This window comes from Diabrotica undecimpunctata, chromosome 1, assembly GCF_040954645.1.
Source record: "Diabrotica undecimpunctata isolate CICGRU chromosome 1, icDiaUnde3, whole genome shotgun sequence".
Taxonomy (NCBI): domain Eukaryota; kingdom Metazoa; phylum Arthropoda; class Insecta; order Coleoptera; family Chrysomelidae; genus Diabrotica; species Diabrotica undecimpunctata.
In genome coordinates this window covers 66,876,390-66,895,164 of record NC_092803.1, presented here as the reverse complement: position 1 = coordinate 66,895,164, position 18,775 = coordinate 66,876,390, and the positions used below count along the sequence as shown (strand labels likewise).

At 34.6% G+C, this 18,775-nt stretch overlaps 1 protein-coding gene across 1 annotated transcript in view; it reads left to right on the top strand.

Annotated features, from left to right (window-relative positions):
- Positions 1 to 18,775, top strand: part of LOC140450333 (myrosinase 1-like) — a 49,317-nt gene that overhangs the window by 11,666 nt on the left and 18,876 nt on the right. The window contains exons 4-5 of the mRNA XM_072543920.1: positions 8,934 to 9,326; positions 16,026 to 16,120. Coding sequence (XP_072400021.1) covers positions 8,934 to 9,326; positions 16,026 to 16,120 — 488 coding nt within the window. The remainder of the gene's footprint in view (positions 1 to 8,933; positions 9,327 to 16,025; positions 16,121 to 18,775) is intronic.

The following is an 18,775-nucleotide window of genomic DNA, read 5'->3' as shown; positions in this document are numbered from 1 at the left end:
TGTTACAAGTGCATGTGTTTCGTTTCTAATTGTCGTGTAATTATGGTATGCCTCTTGTGTTTTGGTTGAAATGTATTTCAGGTAAGCTTTTTTCTTTTCTTTACATTTTTCCCTCACTTTTTTACAAATCCATGGAGTTCTTCGCCTTGGGAACGATTTATTTTTATTTATATTTCTTTCACCGACAACTTCCTTGGCCAAGGCTAAGATATTAGACTTAATTTTTGCCCAGCTTTCTTCGACTCCATCACTTTCTGTGACAAATGTGGTTCTGCTTTCGACTTTTATCTTTGTGGTGTATTCTGGTGTTTTGTTATCACATACATATGTATTTTCATTCGGATTTTGCATAGTATCATTTTATGATCGCTTCCTATTTCTGCTGATGTTAGTGCTCATACATCCAAGATTTGAGAGGGCTGTAACTCTCTATTTGACAGAATATAGTCTATCATGGATATTTGTCCTCTACTGTTTTCAAAGTGTATTTGTATTTTCTTTGAGGTCTGTCAGAAGGTCTCCGTTTTTATTTCTTATATTTGCATTATATCGCTGTTTTATTCCTGGAACTACATCATTGTCAACACAGGCGTTAAAATCGACCATAATGATTACATATTCATCATTTGGGGTCTCGTTTATTACAGTCTAAAGGTGTTCGTAGAAGTTTTCCCTTTTGGTGGTATCTCTCTTGTTCTCTGGTGCATAGATTGCTATTACATTCAAAAGTTTTACATCCAGTTTAACTTTTACACTTACTTTTCTGTCATAGGTATATTTACATTTGGTACTTGTTTCAAATAACTTTTTTATAAATCTCTTACAGCTTATTACATGACATGATTTTGTACCAATATGGACGTGTACGAACTCATCACTATATAGCCCCTCATAAAATTATTAGACCCTCGGAGATATAGTAAACTGATCACCGGCATCCTTTGGAGATTGGTAAACTCATCACCGCACATAGGTAAACTCATCACCGGGATTTTTGCCTCGTTTCTAATGCGAAAGATTGCCTCTTACCTGTTACACTTTTCGTTTATGTGGTAATTTAATAAATTCAGAAATTATTTTAAGCAAGTTGTTTTAAAATTTAACTGAGATATTGATATGTCTCACAGTGTGGCCTATTAGGCGTATCTGCCAATCTAAGTGCTTTTGAGAAAATTTAGTTGCATAGGATTTAGATAGTGAACTTTAAAATGCAAATATTTGTCAACATGTGCTATTTTTGTTTATATCGAAGTAGTCCCCAACTTCGTTATTTGATTTTTATTGCATTTCTATATTTCTCATAGAATTCTCGAGATAATTTGTTGAGCATACATTCGGTCTAAGTCTTACCGTTTTGGGGTTATTTGACTATCTTGAAAATAATAGGCGATTTTGGACAGTTAGTAAATATAAAATATCTAAAAAATAGTAAAAGTTAAAACCTTGAGTGTGCTATTAGTGCATAGAAGTCGAAGGAAACTTAATTTTCTACACTTAATTACGCTGATTTTTTTTTCTGTTTGATCAGGATGATGCGCGAAAACCAGTGCGAAAGAATCTACCTTCTACTCACCACTTTTATGACATTTAGCCTTACACCCTTTCGTCGCACAAGTCCACAAAAGCAATTCGATTTTTTTAGAGTCTTTTGCAATTGAAATTAGAAATTATTTATAATCATCATTTTTTGTCCGCGTTGGCTCAGAACGTAATCAATTAGCAGTTCACTATTCATGTTGAAGGAACAAGGGCAAATGAAGAGAAATTTTTCTTTTCGCATGATTTTAGGTGGCTATCAATAGAATTTTGTGAAATTTCCAAATAAAAACCAATAAATTGCAGTTGCATTTGAGACATCTGAATTTGGATTATTCTGTGAAATTACAAAAAACTAGCCGTTTGCAAGGATTTTATAGTCTATACCTGATCCGGGGTACAGGTAGGCCAGTGATCAGTTTACCAATCTCTTAGGGTCTATTTTGAAAACCCTACTTTTATGGCGGTGATGAGTTTGTACTATGTACGAGGGTATTTATGGTAATTGGTGATGAGTTTACGTGTACCCACCAATATTGAGAGAATTTTCAAGTTTGAGCGACTAAATAAAATAAATTCTAAATGCATTCCACTTAAATATTAGTTTAATTATCTTTGTAAGCAACCAATAACGAAAGGTCATACATTTTTATATTCGCGAAAAAATTATTAATTTGATATGCTCATAAACACTTCATCTATCGATAAAGAAAAATGATAAATATCAATTATCAAAATTATTCTATACACTTAAGATATAGTGCTTGGGATAAAATTAACTATCGAATTATCATCCAAACAACAAAATTGATTAAACTCATATTTCGATAAATTATATATATATATATATATATATATATATATATATATATATATATATATATATATATATATATATATACATATATATATATATATATACATATTGAAGGCAAACAAAGCTCTGATTTATTGCAATCTATGCAGACAACGTGACGCGATACCAAAAACTTTTTAAAAGGCCATATGTCACCAAATTCCAAGGTTTGAGACAATTATGAACTTCTACAGGGGTCATTGCATGATTAGTTGGACGGGTGGATTTGTATGGCGGAAAAATTGTATATATTATTTTTAATTTATGTTTTAATGAAACTTGGAAATAGGGGAAGATTGTGTTATTCTTTTGAATGGAAAATAAGCCAAATTTTAACTGAGAATAGGGGTTATTTATTTCGTAAGATGAGGGTGTGGTAAACCTCTGGCTCAAATTGTCGATGTCGGTTCTTTTGTTTATTACCGATGAGTTCTTGAGGATCTCACACATTTCAATAAAAGAGCGTTTCTGATGGTTATTTTGTTTCGCCAGTATTTTGGTATTTGTGAAGTCAATGTGATGTTTGGTGGAAATGGCGTGTTGTGCAAGGGCATAAGAGGGTTTGGAAAGTCTAATATCGCTTTTGTGTGAAGTTATACGCCCTAGGAGAGACCGACTGATCTGGCCAATGTAGCAGGAGTTGCATTCTGAACAGGGTATCTGATAGACAACATTGGTGTGCTCTAACGAGCTTAGTGGAGTTTTAGACTTGGAAAATAACTTTCCAATGGTTTTAGTATTTTTTAGGGATATTTTGACGGGTATTTTTTTGAATAGTTTAGTAAGCTTGTTCGTAATTTGTGGGAAATAGGGAAGAGAAGCATATTTTGTGGCTTGTTTTGGGGTTAATGGGGAAATGTTCGTCGGTATGCTATTAGATATGGAGGCTAGTATTGCACCGTTAGGTGTTTCCGAAATAGAATGACCGTAGGTTTTAGAGAAAAGATATCTGTTGATGATGAATATGGGGTAAGAGTTATCAATGAGAATGGATTTGAGTAAATCCAAAGATTCCCTCTTGTACCGCGTATGGATCAACGTGTGTACTCTAAAGCTAAACGCTTGTACAAGGTTATGTTTGTATCTTATTGGGTGTGTAGAGTGGTAATTTAAGAACCGGTTGCTCGCCATGTCTTTCCTGTACCACGTAGTGCCCAATGTGTTACTATGTGTGCGTATGATTCGCATATCCAAAAACGGTATGCTGTTATCAACCTCCAGTTCACATGTAAATTGAAGGTGAGGATCAACGCTATTGAAGACTGATAAGGTGTATAAAATCTTATCAGGTGGTGTTGCTAGGATCAAGTCGTCGACATAACGCTTTACAAAGGGAACCCGGAAATCTAATTTACTGATACTCTCATTGATAAGGTTGTCGAGTACGAAATTAACTAGAATGGGGGAAATGGACAATCCCATGGGAGTTCCAAAGATTTGGCGATAATATTTCTCATTAAATATTAGATAATTGGTGTCAAACGTCAGTTTTAAGAATTCCGAGAATGTTTCCCATGATACTGGACTGTGTGGTTGGATTTCATTCCAATGGTTCCGGAGTGACGTGACGACGCTAGAGAGTGGAAGATTAGAAAACTACGAGTGATACTACGTCGAAGCTTACTAAGACATATTCTCTTGGTAACTGATAATTATTGATAAATTCACTGAACTGGAAAGAGTCTACTATGTTGAAATCGTTCTTATAATTGTATACTTGTGAAAGAATGTCCGTTAGGAATTGGGCTACGTTAGTGTTAGGAGCGTTTATTGACGATACTATAGGACGCATACTCAGTTGGGGCTTATGGATTTTAGAAAGACAATAGAACCTAGGGGCATTGCCATTATAGTTATGAAGGGATTTGGCTAGTTTATCATCGATGATTTTTTTGTTTTTTAGTTCAGTGATGAATTTATTTATTTTATTTGTGTAAGTTGGGGTGGGATTGCGGAGAAGAGGCTGATAATATTTATTATCATCTAGAAGTTGTTGGCTCAGGTTTAAGTACTGCTCTCTCATCATTAGTACTGTTGCATTGCCTTTGTCCCTGAACTCATCGGCAATAAACAAAAGAACCGACATCGACAATTTGAGCCAGGTTTACCACTCTCTCATCTTACGAAATAAATAACCCCTATTCTCAGTTAAAATTTGGCTTATTTTCCATTCAAAATAATAACACCATCATCCCCTATTTCCAAGTTTCATTAAAACATAAATTAAAAATAATATATACAATTTTTCTGCCATACAAATCCATCCGTCCAACTAATGAGGCAATGACCCCTGTAGAAGTTTATAATTGTCTCAAACCTTGGAATTTGGTGACATATGGCCCTTTAAAAAGTTTTTGGTACCGCGTCAAATTTTTTGTATATATATATAACATCGTATTCTTTTACTTCACTAATTAGATTTTTTTATAATTTCCACTTTATTTAAAAGCTGTAATACAATAAGTATATTAAAGGGTACAGGTAAAAAAGAAGATATGTTCACAACTAAGTTAATTGAATTTTAGTGTTTAAAACTAATTATTTTTATTTCAAAAAGGGATTATAAATAGTAGTTTACCTAAAACAGAAGTTAACATTATTATAAAGTATTATAACTACAGTTTTTGGTTTACAAAAACTAAAGTCGGCTTTATTGCAAAGAAATCTGCATCGCTCACGGTTTTGCAGGAACAAAAGCAAAAATGTCATCTAAAACAGACAAAAACCAGCCATTTTTATTTTTGAACAGTTAATGTATATTTTAATGTTTATTTATTTATCAACATTTAAATAATTTAAACTTACTGTTAGAGATGAACCCAGTCTGGAAAAATGTCACTGCTTTTGGTCTGCAAAACCGCATAAGACTGATTAGTACGTTAAATTTAGCCTTTGGAATTGGTAAAGGATGTGTATCAAAAATTTTTAAAAACTAATAAATCTTATTTTTATTTAAAAGTTTCTTATAACTTACCATTGTATACTGGAACAGGCAGCAAAAATTCTCTACATCTTAAAGCTGACTTTTGATCAAAGTGTTTTCGTATTAATCCAGATAGTACTGGTCCATTGTATGTTGAACGGTAGTAGATAAGGCGGCTATAATCAGATGATACCACAATTTCCTTTAAACTCTGAGTTTTAAATGGGCATTTTTGTAACTATATTGTGTCTAGAAATGATTTCCAATCCAGTACCATGTTTCCAATCCTACATTTTTAACACACTCCAAATAATAATGTCGTCTTACAGGGAATGTGATATTTATTTCTTTCAGATAAAAAAATAGTAGTTAATAAAAAAAGGTTTTATTTTGTCCTCCGGCAGAGTCGCCGAAGATTTGCAATTCTTCAGCATGATCTTCTAAGTAATTATTGATAAAATGGAGAAGAAAAGATGCAACTTCCGTTAATCCTTTTTTAGCCATTCCTTCATTACAGATATAAAAAACAGACTGGCCAGAAGAGGGGACATGTACATTAGACATTAGACATACATACATAGAGCATACATAGACAATTGGCGTTTATAGTACACATCGTTAGTGAAAATTGTTAGAATTTTGAAAAATCAATACAAATGGTTTTCTTTCTGTTGTTATTTTTTGCCGATTTTTTGGCTTGCCTTCTCCTTGAATAAAACGCTTTACTCTTTTTTTATGCAAATCGTTTATAATAGTTAATTGTCTAATTTCATCAGTATCAATCAAACTTTGAAGCTTAATTTAAAATTTAAATGTCTTATTAAAAACTATTCTGTACGTTTCATATAGGACTTTAGTATTTAGATGCTTTTGTAGTGTGAAGTTTTTCTGTATATCTTTCAGACTATAGTGGCTCTAATGCCCCGTAAAACTTGTGATGTGGTTAGTGTTAGGCTTTCTCGTCTGTCCTTAGGAGCTGTAACACTTTGTTTTGAGGCTTTTCTTTTTATTTTATTTTTTGTAAACCCATGAATGGAACAAAAAGCTTTGGCACACACGGGAATATCACAATCGCGAACTCGAACTCGATATGCATAACTTACATCATGGAAACTGGCAGTAGTCTCATGTCGACGTTTCCCTCTATGCTGGACAGGTAAGAGCGTAATTAAACCACCCATATAATAATTTTGCTTATCGTAAGAGCGCAGACCATTAAAATTTCTCAATATTTCTTTTCTTTAGGCCTCATTAATTACCTCAAAGCACTTCAAACTTAAGACAAACACTTCAATCGGTTATTAATAATCACACAAACAAACAAGAACTAACACATTTGTAGTTAGAATAATACTGGAACGTTTCTTAAAAATTAATGTATTGTATGTATGTGTATGGTGTGTATTATCATGATATCGCTGGTTTTTTCCCCTGCACGTTTTGACTAAGCTGGTTTTTATTAGGTACGCTATACTACTATATTAATTTAGACATTGTTTTACGCCATACTACGAGAGTTTCTTTGCAGTTTTAGTACTCTAAAATATAGGTCGTCATTGGAAGAATTTAATGGCGCCCCTACCGAGTTTTTCAATAAAAAGTAACATATCTGGCTTTTTCCCTATTCTCTTCAATTGTTTTTAGTTAATAAAAGAAATAATTGACTTACAAGAAAAGGTCCTGTGACTAGTACAAGACTTTGCACGCTATAGTTTTATCTTAGGTTGTTTAGTAGATCTTTGAAATTTGCCCCGCTGCTCTGATTGTTAGCCAAATTAGAACTTAACGATCTAAACACTATGTAGGTATTTAAGATAATAAGGACGTGAGAATTGTATAGATCTTTGGTAATTCCAAGATAAAGCAAAAAATGAAGTTTACTGCCCTCTGTGAGTCAATACGTCGGTGCAGCAATGGATATAAGTTTAAATGTGTTAGATTCTATACAGATAAGAAGTTTTTTTCCGTTCAAAAAAATTCTGAATCTTCAGTGTGTATATTTGGCGCTATAATCTTCCCTCTTCAAAAAACTACAGCTAAATCTAGAACCAAACAATTTAATATTTTTTATGTCGTAGGACGATAGAAATATCAGAAATATTTAGTAGTTTGTCCCAATCTTGAAGTATTTTATTGTTTAAGTGTAAGACTTTGTAGCAAGTGTTTGGTAAAGGTTAATTTTCATTGGGATTATAGCCCATGTTTTGGCTTTATTTTATTCTAAAATTTTATCTGCAATTACAGCAGATGTTATTAAACACAATACGAAATTGGACGTAGAGATGATCTCCTACCGATCTATTGCCCTGAGAAAAGGGAGAATTAATACGTGATCCTCCTGTGTTTAAAGAAATATTATAGGGATATTAATGGTAACCTATTAGCATTTGTACCTATAGAAATCACTGTACTCTTTTCTAAAGAAGTTATGGCGAAGAATATAAAACACCTTGTTTTTACTACATGCACAGGCAGAGGCACAAATTTAAAAATTTTTTATTTTATTTATATGTTTTATAAAAACCTGGGAAGTCAAAGATTTGTACAGGATAAAGTATGGCATTGACAGTTATTTTAACCATTGGCAACTATTTTAAGAATGTATATATAACCAAATAAACACCCGAGGAAAAACTAAAAATATGACCAAGGGGGCTTGATTGCAGCATGTCGCTAACCACAGATGTGATGACTAAACATAACACACAGTCATAACTAGACAGTCAAACACTCACATTCAAACGCAAAAACACAGAAACACATCTACATATACACTATGCAATGTATATGCTAACCATGTATTCAATCGAAAAATCACTAAACACCTGGATGATGTCTCGGACGATTGGCCAAAAGATGGACTGACAACCTTCCATACAGGTATCAATTGGTCAATGATTAAACAGAATTACTTTTAAAGACGAAAAAGAAGAAGAACTAGAAAAGTGTTGTCTAAGCGATGCCTCAGAGATCTGCTAAATTTTGGACTTATAGCAATGCTATTTCTGACAGTATTTTGACCAAACTCATCATCGATTTCGTTAGGACTTGAAATGGTAGACGTTTCTTAAAATAAGAGTATAAAAATAAAAAGGTAACGAAAAATTCGGTCCCTGGTAGAGGACTTTGTTCCTGCCCTAAATATCTGTCAATAACCCCAATTAGAGTCCTACAAGCAAACTTCTAGTTTACTAAAGCAGCATACGCAGAATTTACCGTATGTATAAAAAGGTCCGATGTAGTCTTGCTAGAAGAACCAAGACTAAATAAAATGTAAATTAGATTATGGAGGAAAACGTGTATACCAGATCTGCCGAAGTTCCGAGGACTAACATAATAGAACTCTTTTAAATCGTCTTCTACTCTAACTATACATTTTCTTTTAGGTCACTCTTTTGTGACTTTTTCTCATTAGGTCTCTTTCCAACATTTTCTTACCTGCCCTTCTTTTAGAAAATATTTTTACACATCCCAGCTGTCCTATTCTTTGGGTGTTAATTCTGTGATATTATTGATGGACTCCCAGATAAATGAAATTTTATTTGCTATCAAAATTAAATTAAATTGATTTAGTATTTTAAAAAGTAGATATATAAATTTTATTTTCCTCATTTCTAGGTCTCGACAATTTTATCAATGTAGAAGGAGTAATATACTACAAACGTCTGATCGACGAACTTAAAGCCAACAACATTATACCGCTAGTTACCATTTACCATTGGGACCTGCCACAAGTATTTCAAGATTATGGAGGTTTTCTAAACAGTTCAATTGTCGATTGGTATGCCGACTACGCCCGAATTGTCTTCACATTGTTCGGTGATGACGTCAAACACTGGATCACTATTAACGAACCTCAGCAGGTTTGTTCTGGAGGATACGGTTACGGATATTTTCCTCCAACCATAAAATCTGAAGATTTGCTGGAATTTCAATGCGTACACAATCTTATTAAGGCTCATGCTAAAGCATGGCATATCTACGATGATGAGTTTAGGCCAACACAAAAAGGTATAAATATATTGTTAAATCATCCGTGTTTTAGTTTTTTGTTTACTTATACAGGTTGTCCCATAATTAATTGGACATTAGCTAATGGGTGATAGCTGACATCAAAATAAAGCGTTTGAGCAAAATATTATTTTTATGGATATATTGAAAACTATTCAACCGATTTAAGTGTAATTTAGTATCTTGCTATTATTTAGTATGCTTAATATGAAAATAATATTAGTTTTACCATTGACACTAGGTAGCGCCACCTACTATGACATTGGTTTATTAATGTGGCCATAATTTTCTTGTCAGGCATGTATAAACATTCTAGGAAAAAAACATGAAATAACATTCAATTCTACACAAAAAAGGTATTCTTGTTTTAAATCAAAAAGGTATACCGTTTTCGAAATAAATGTATTTTTTTTGTTAAACCTTTTACACAGTAAACAATTTAAAAAAAATCAGAAATTAAATTAAATTAAATAATGAAGTGAATATAAAACAATTGACAAAGTGAATATTTCAAAACGAAACGAAAAAAAATTACAATAAGTCTTTAAAATGTTTACCATTAGATAAACTACCTAATCTAAATTTTTTGTGTAAGTTTTGTCTTATTTTAAATAATGAGTTTCTTTGGGCCCTAATTACGTTAACTCCCTCTACAATATTTGCAACCGCTATAACTCTTGACGGTTACTTATTTTTTTTATAAATAAGTGACTTTAGGAAGCCCCACTAGTAAAAGTCTCGGGATTTATTTCGGGACTGCGTGCTGGCCATGGGTATATACTACCTCCATCAATCCACCTTTGAGGATAAATTTCATCTTTTTTTTTTGGAATGAGGTGGAAAGGTTCAAAACCGACTAGGGAAGGTGTCCCTAGTACTGTTGGATTCGATCCAGAGAGGAAAACATGCTAGGGCATACAGTCCAGAGTATGGATTATATGTACCGCATGCCCCCCTGACCAGTCGCCTACCAACTAAAACCACCCCCTCTTCGACGCGGGATATCCCCGGACGAGTTCATTAGAGAACGAAACATAGGGATATCCTGCGCTGCCTGAAAGATACGTTCTCAGATGATGTCTTAAGTTATCCTATGCTGCTTGCCTAGGAGCGGCCAGCACATAGGGGAAGGTCCGGTTCCTAATTCGTAACAATAATTCAAGGACTAGTAGTTATTGTTAAAGGCAGTATACGTCCTTTGAAGATCATGGTTGACTATGGACTATGTGATATGAAAGGAGTCTGTATGTATCTGGAACAATTGGATAGATAAGAAGGGGACTATTGTTCCTAAAGAATTCAGAGGACTTCTAACATCCTGATCAAGCTTTATTCGGAATAGTAGAGTACCCTGAAGAGTAGGGGTATGTGTACCTATGTTGCGTCTGCTATGCTGATTCAGCGGTATCCACGTACGTATCGCGTATGAGTTAGAAGGGAGAAAAAAGTTCTAAGTGGTCCCTTATGTGGTGCGAGAGGAGACCCTCCTCACCCATCTTGTTCGGCTCTTTCCAGAATGGTCTTTCGTTTCATAATTTGCGTGATCTGGTCTATTATAAATTCAAAGTTTTGTTTACTATGCAACGCTATATGTATAATATTATTGGGCCTTATATCCCCTAACCTATTCCGCAGCCTATTTTGTTCTTGGGCGAAAACATTGCACCGAAAGATGCAATGCTCCGCGTCGTCTCTCTCATGACATGTAGAGCACCTATCATCGTTGGTTTTCTTTATTTTAAATGTGTAAGACCTGAAAGACCCATGTCCTGTTAAAAATTGTGTAAAATAGTAATTTACCCGCTTAAATTTACAGTTGTACCACGCAACCACATCTGGGATTAGCGTTTTTGTCCATTGAGCTTTCGTAATCTGTGCCTCCCATTCCGTTTGCCATTCTGTTAATATCTGCTCTCGTATGGTCGCCCTTACCAGAGGTAAGTGACCATTCCGGTTTTCGTATAGTATCTGCCGTTCCTTGGCTAGGAGATGGATGGCGATCGTACCTGCTATTGTCTGTAGGGCTATAATAGAAGTGGTTCTGTACGCGCTTATGACTTTGAGTAGGGGTTTACGTTGTGCTCTTGTTATCATATCTTTATATTTTTGATATCTTAGTACATCTATCCAGACGGGGGTTCCGTATAGGAGGGTCGATTGTACAATATGTAGATATAGTCTTCTCTTGATGCTGCTTGGACCTCCTATATTAGGTGTTATTCTCTGGATGGCTGCTGTTTGTTTGTCCGCCTTCTTAACCACTCTCGAAAGATGTTTCGTAAATCTTAAGCCTCTGTCCAAATCAATACCTAAATATTTAGCACAGTTCGTTGGTCTCAGCTCATTGCTACCTAGTTGAAAGATCAGATCTGGCCCGTTTCTTGGAGCCTTCAGAATGACCACCTCGGTCTTGCTGCCTGCGAGTTCTAGGTCATTATTTTTCATCCACAATTTCCCAATACATGTCACTAATCGTTAAGATAGCTAAATCGTCGGCGTAGGCTATTGCTATGCTATCTCTGCCGTAGTCGATGTCCAGTACCCCATTGTAAAGTATATTCCATAATGTCGGGCCTAGTACGGATCCTTGCGGTACGCCAGCTGTTAATCGACTCTCTGCGTTTCTAGCCACTGACACATATCTGTCGGTTAAGTATCTTTTTATAATGTTTATTAAATATCCCAACACGTCTGCAGTTTCCAATTTTCGTATGTGCCCAGTTGGCGGAGTTAAAGGCATTCTTCACATCAAACATTATCAAAGCGGCCCATCTTCTTCTTGTGGTCTTAACAGTGTCCGTAATATGCTTAACCGCATCTACCGCCGATTTTGCTTTTCTAAATCCGTACTGTCTAGTCGAGATAATGTCCTTTTCTCTCAACTCCTCTTCAAGGCGATTTTTGACGATATTCTCATAGAGTTTCCCTAAACAGTCAAGGAAGCATATTGGCCGATAAGAATTGGCTTCGTCCGGATCTTTACCGGGTTTAAGTATTAATGTGAGTCGCGCACGCTTGAGCTCGTCAGGGAATTCTTGTGTTGTAAGCAGCTGATTGAACGCTTCCGGTTGTAATGTGGTTAATAATTTTATCGCGTCTGGTAGCACACGGTCTAGGAGATTTACCTACTTTGATGGACTCTGCGGCTCTGGTAAGTTCTGCGAGACTAACGCCATTCGGACAGGTATGTTCATTTTGTACGGAGTGTGTGTTCTGCTTTGAGGGAAAAAGGGTATTCGCAATTTCCCTTCTTTTATCATCGCACAGTTTGTACGGGGTCTCTGACCTCAGAGTTTTGGTGGCTATTCTATATGCATCACCCCATACATCGTTCTCCAGCGCCTCGCACAGGTTTTTCCAACATGTGCGCTTGACCCTGTTAATCGTCTTTTTTAACTCATTTTTGGCGCTTTTATACTCGTCCTTTATCTGCTGGGTCCTGTTCCTCTGCGCGATTCGCCTAATTCTAAGGCATTCTGTCCGTTTTTGCTGTATTTCGTCATTCCACCAGTATGGTACAGTATATGTGACATATTGGTTATTACTGCTTGACTTGTGTGCTCGTATTATTGCATTTCTAAAGGTGGGAAAGTCGGTAGCTTCTTGTTGTAAGTTTCTGGTCTGTTTAGCAAATCTTACTTTATTAAAAGCGAGTGTTCTTCTGCCGTTCCCAGTTGTGACCTTTGTTCCTATCTCGAAGGAGATGTACTTATGAAAAGTAAACATGTTCTCGTCTAGTACATCCCAATTTGTAATTTTGTTTGCATAATTATTTGATGCTAGGGTAATATCTATGTGACTCCGTGATTCTCCTCTTTCGAAAGTGTGTTTCGTTGTTTAACACTACCAAGTCGGACGATGAAATCCATTCGTTCCATAATTCCCCCCTATTGTCATTTCTTGGGGACCCAAATAGAATGGATTTGGCGTTTATATCACCAACGATTATGAAGTATTTTTCTACAAGTGACGCCTCAATAATACTATCTACCTTATCTTGGTATTGTGTAGTGTTAATGTTTGGAGAAATGTAACAGGCTATTATTGCCACATCATTCAAATTGATCTTGATAAATCCTTCCTTCTTAGTGACCTTTTTTATATGCACACTCTTATTCACCAAGTAGACGGCAACATCTGATCGTGTGTCGGCAACCCAACCAAATTTTTTAACGATGTTTTTATTTGGTTTAGGGACTATAATGATATCTGCTTTTATCATCTATAATGAGGATAAATTTCATCTAGATAATTTCTAACTTCTAGGCGATAATGTGTTGGTGCACCATCATGCATGTTCCAAAAGTTACGTCTCAAATTTAGATGTATGTCTTCTAAAAGAGTTGGTAAATCTTCTCTCAAAAAATTAGTAACGTATCTAGTTACTCCGCCAAGCCTAGTTGGTAATTCGAATGGTCCTACAATATAATCTTGAACTATGCCACACCAAATATTTATGGAAAACTCATGTTGAGAATGATGTTCTTGAAATGCATGAGTATTTTCTGTCGCATAGGTATGGCTATTGCGCCAGTTAAACACACCTCTTCTACTAAATGTGGCTTCACCGGTAAATAAAATTTTATTATAAAACATTGGATCGCCTAAATGCTGCCCTATCATAAACTGACTAAATTAAAGCCTTGCTGGAAAATCATGTGTTAAAAGATTCTGTACTGTAGTAAAACGATACGGACACAGATTTTCTGTCCGTATTATTCTTGACACCGTAGATTTGCTTATACCAGTGGCCGCAGAAACAAGCCTTGTACTGGTTTCTGGATCTTCTGCAACACGCACAACAATTTCATCCTCCATATCCGCATCAATTACTCTCGGTCTTCCAGTATTCCTGTTTTTGGGATGAAATGACCCTGTTTCGCCTAATATGTCGAACAATGATCTAATAGTTTTATGATTTGGTTGCCTTTTATTGGGATAAAGTTCGAAATAGCGTTGAGCTGCTTTACGAGAACAAAAATTTTCTTGGGCATACAAACAGATCATATCGCGCATTTGTACATTAGAAAATTCACTATGACGTGACATTTTACCTTTATCTTAGTGATTTATAAAAAACTTAATAGCACTTTGACAAATAATGACATGAACTGCACTTTGACAACTAATAATAAATAAATTCGTAGTTACGTCTTGACGTTGTCATTAAGGTCAAAGCATAAAGGACATGAATCATTAACAAAATACGTTTATTTCGAAAACGGTGTACTTTTTCGATGTGAAAAAAGACTAGGTACCTTTTTTGTGTAGAATAGAATGTTAGTTCATGTTTTTAAAGTTATACTTCTTTAGGTGCAATTGGGAAAAATGTTGAAAGTGAATTTTTATAGAAATGACAGTATGAAGTATAATATATATATATATATATATATATATATATATATATATATATATATATATATATATATAAACAGAAACACTTACCTTAACAAAAGCAGCAGCTACCAAACTGAGAGTCACGCAGAGAAGAATGGAGCGGTCCATGTTAGGAATAACTCTGCGAGACAGAATAACCAACGAAGACATCAGGAGAAGAACCGAAGTGACTGACATCATCGAGAAGATAGCCAGACTAAAATGGAGATGGGCAGGACACATAGCCAGAATGACAGATTGCCGATGAACAAAGAGGTTATTGGAATGGAGGCCAAGGGAAGACAAGAGAAGCGTCGGTCGACCACCTACAAGATGGACTGACGATTTAAGAAGACTCAATAAAAACTGGATAAGAGCGGCGCAAGATAGACGGGGTTGTAAACATGAGGAAGAGGCCTATGTTCAGCAGTGGACTCTTGAGGCTGGATGATGATGAAGCGAAATTTGTAAAGTTGCTCGCCAAACAATCTGTTAAATGAAATTTGAATAAAAGAATTATCGACCAAAGACTTCTAAGACTTCTAAGAGAATTGCGAATGAACATAAGTACAATACTGAAGAAACCGATGATTGATAAAAACGTGCATTCCGATGTGAACCAAAAACGAAAAAGATGTGGGTTTCGTCCACGAAAAAATGATAAAAAGACTAAGAATTCATGTAATGTTTGTAAGATATTATTATGTGATAAATGTAGAGCTAATGTTTGCCAAGAATTTGCAAAGTAAATTTTTATCTGAATTCAAAGTTTGTGTGTTGTAATTTTTTATATAAGAGGTTAATTTTTCTGGTTATTTTGTTTTTCTTGTATTTTGTATATTTATTCTGTAATTTTCCAAAAATATTTTACAAACATTTTAAACAATAAAAAATTACGATATGTTTAGTAAAATGTTTGATAACTAACAAATTAGAAAAATATTATTAAAAAAATGTTTAAAATAATTTTTAATATATTTTAAAAAAATGTTGGAAATACCTAATAGAAATTTCAAGTGGCCTACCTGGTACCACATCAGTAGTTCCATGTTCCATAAAGTACATGTCAGTGGTAGAAGGTTAAACCGTTTTGGAGTAATATTAAAAAAATCAGTTTTATTTTTATACTTTATTTTTTCCTAACTTTCTCTGTAGCCATTTTCCATACAAGTAAATTATGCCAAATCGACTCATATTGATCCCTAAAAATAGTGATAGAATTTGTGACCAATCTTTTTCTGACACCTGTATATCGATGAAAGGACAATCATAGCTACAAAGTCATTTTTTACATAAATATACACAAATTAAATTAATTTTTAGGCGTTATTTCTATTACACTCGACACTTCTTCGTATGTGCCAGCATCTAATAAGTCAGAAGATATAGAGGCAGCTGATAGGATGCAGCACTTTGCAGTAAGTACTTAAAGAGTGTATAATTTTATTCTTAAAAACACACAGTGATTATGTAACAGTAAATATGTAACCGTAGTTGTAAATTAAATAATTATTTTTTTAACGATAAATTGGTTTCGTAGTGGCACATCCAAAGTTATAAACAGACGACGATTGCATCAGCATGGAAAAAATTATGTATAGGTGCAAATTTCTCAAGAGTTTTTTTCTCAAAACATTTTTAAATCATTAGTATGATCTCAAATGTGGCATTAGCTTTATATCTTATAAAACAATAAGTTATTAAAAGCAACCATATGTATTTATACTTACATACCTGATTACCGGTATAAGTAATCCCACTTGTTGGTTAACAGCTACGGGTGGAAGAACCGACACGTGGTAGGGCACTTCATTGACCTGGAGCTGAAAAATTAACTCCGAAGGCGGGAGAGCTAAATTAGTTAACGGCATTGAGAAGTGGAATGCCACGAAATGACTACCACATTAGGGGGACAATCAGATTTAGACAAGTCGTCAAGGTAAATCCCTGTCAAACAAATATGAATAACTCTATAGCCTTGAAAATTGGAACATGGAACGAAAGACATTTATACCAATCTGGCAAACTAAACAACACTGTGTCAGAGAAACGTGCAGAATGGAGATTAACATACTGGGGCTTAGCGATATACAATGGCCTGAATCAGGAAAATGTAACAGCAGAAATAAAGCAACGTATTATTCCGGTAACAACCACTCCAATTACAGACAGGGAGTTGGTTTTATAGTTATTAAGAATTCTCAAAAACCTGTTTGTAACTTTGTTCCCTACTCTGATCGAGTATTGATGCTGTCTCTCAACTCTCATTTAAAACGTAAAATAAATATAATCCAAGTATATGCACCTATTTAAGACACCATACAGAACTTCTATGAATAAATTGGAATGTCTTAAAGCTGACTAAAAGGCATGATTAAATATTATATTCAGAGATTTAAACGCTAAAGTAGACCAAGGAGAAGTGGAGAATTGTGTAAGGCGATATGGACTCGGGGAGAGGGATGCACGTGTAGATCGACTGGTTGATTTATGTTTTAATGAGGAACTTATAATTGTAAATACCTTGTTCAAAGTTCCTAAACGTAGATTATACACATGTAGGTCACTAGCTGGCAATAACAATAAATAGTAAAAAATTAAATAGATTATGTTATCGTCAACAGAAGATATCGATATTCTATAATATCATTCAAAACTTATCCAGCAGCGGACATATTCTCCGATCACAATCCGGTTGTTTTGTCGATAAGAGTGAAACCTAATAATTTAAAGCACCCTAGCTTCAAGAAAATCATGGATACAAGGCGGATAAAACAAGACAACACATATGAGGAAACGAAATGAAAAATAAACAAAAACTTAAGGAGAGTCAATGCAGAAACTCTAACTATTGACCAAAAATTGAAAAAAATTAATATGCCCTTGTGTCAGTTAAAAAAGTAACCCTCAAATCACTTGGGGAAAAAAGAAAACCTTGGATGACAGGAGAAATTCTTGAACTTATGAAAGAACGACGAAAACATAACGCAAAAGGCCTGAATAAATACAAAAAAACACAATTCAGATTTCTGCTTTAATTTGAACCTTCTATAAATGCAAGGTATAAAATAATATCAGATGTCGCTATTGCGACATTGCGGTTCAGATTAAAGCAGAAATCTGAATTGTGTTTCGAAACTATTTTACGGATTTAATATCAGATGTCGCTATTGCGTCCGTTTCGAAGCTATTTTATCGTTGCTTCCCAAAGACAGAAAAGATCTATTTTTCACGTTGAGAACGCCTATGAATAACTGTTCTGATGAGCTTTATTAAAGCGAAATACGTATAAACAGATACATAGACGATTTGTACGTGAAATAGAATCTTTACTGTCTTTTTCATTTTATTCGGATCTACTCTGTATGAGTACAAGAAACCAATTCGCTAACGATTTCTGCTTAGTTGAGGAGACATGTCGTGGAATGCAAATTTTAGATTTCCCATGTCTCTATTAACATCTTTATCAACGTCTGTTATACCTTGCATTTATAGAAGGTTCAGATTAAAGCAGAAATCTGAATTGTGTTTTGAAACTATTTTACGGATTTAATATCAGATGTCGCTATTGCGTCCGTTTCGAAGCCATTTTATCGTTGCTTCCCAAAGACAGAAAACATCTATTTTTCACGTTGAGAACGCCTATGAATAACTGTTCTGATGAGCTTTATTAAAGCGAAATACGTATAAACAGATACATAGACGATTTGTACGTGAAATAGAATCTTTACTGTCTTTTTCAAGTACAAAAAAATTCAGAAAAACATCAGAAAGAAAATTCGAAAGGCAAAAGAGAAGTGGCTCTCAGAGACATGTAAGAAAATAGAAGATCTGAATAAAAAGTATGGTAGCTTTAATTTATACAAAAACTTAAAAAAAATAACAGGTGTTAGAAAAAGTACAAGAACGAATATCCTGAAAAATAATAAAGGAGATATTATTAGTGATATGAAGAAAAGATTGTGTCACTGGACCAATTACATCCAAAAGCTATGAAGCGATGAAAGAGAAGAACTATCATTAGAAACCACAGATGATACCGGACCACCAATATTACAGGAAGAAGTCATCTA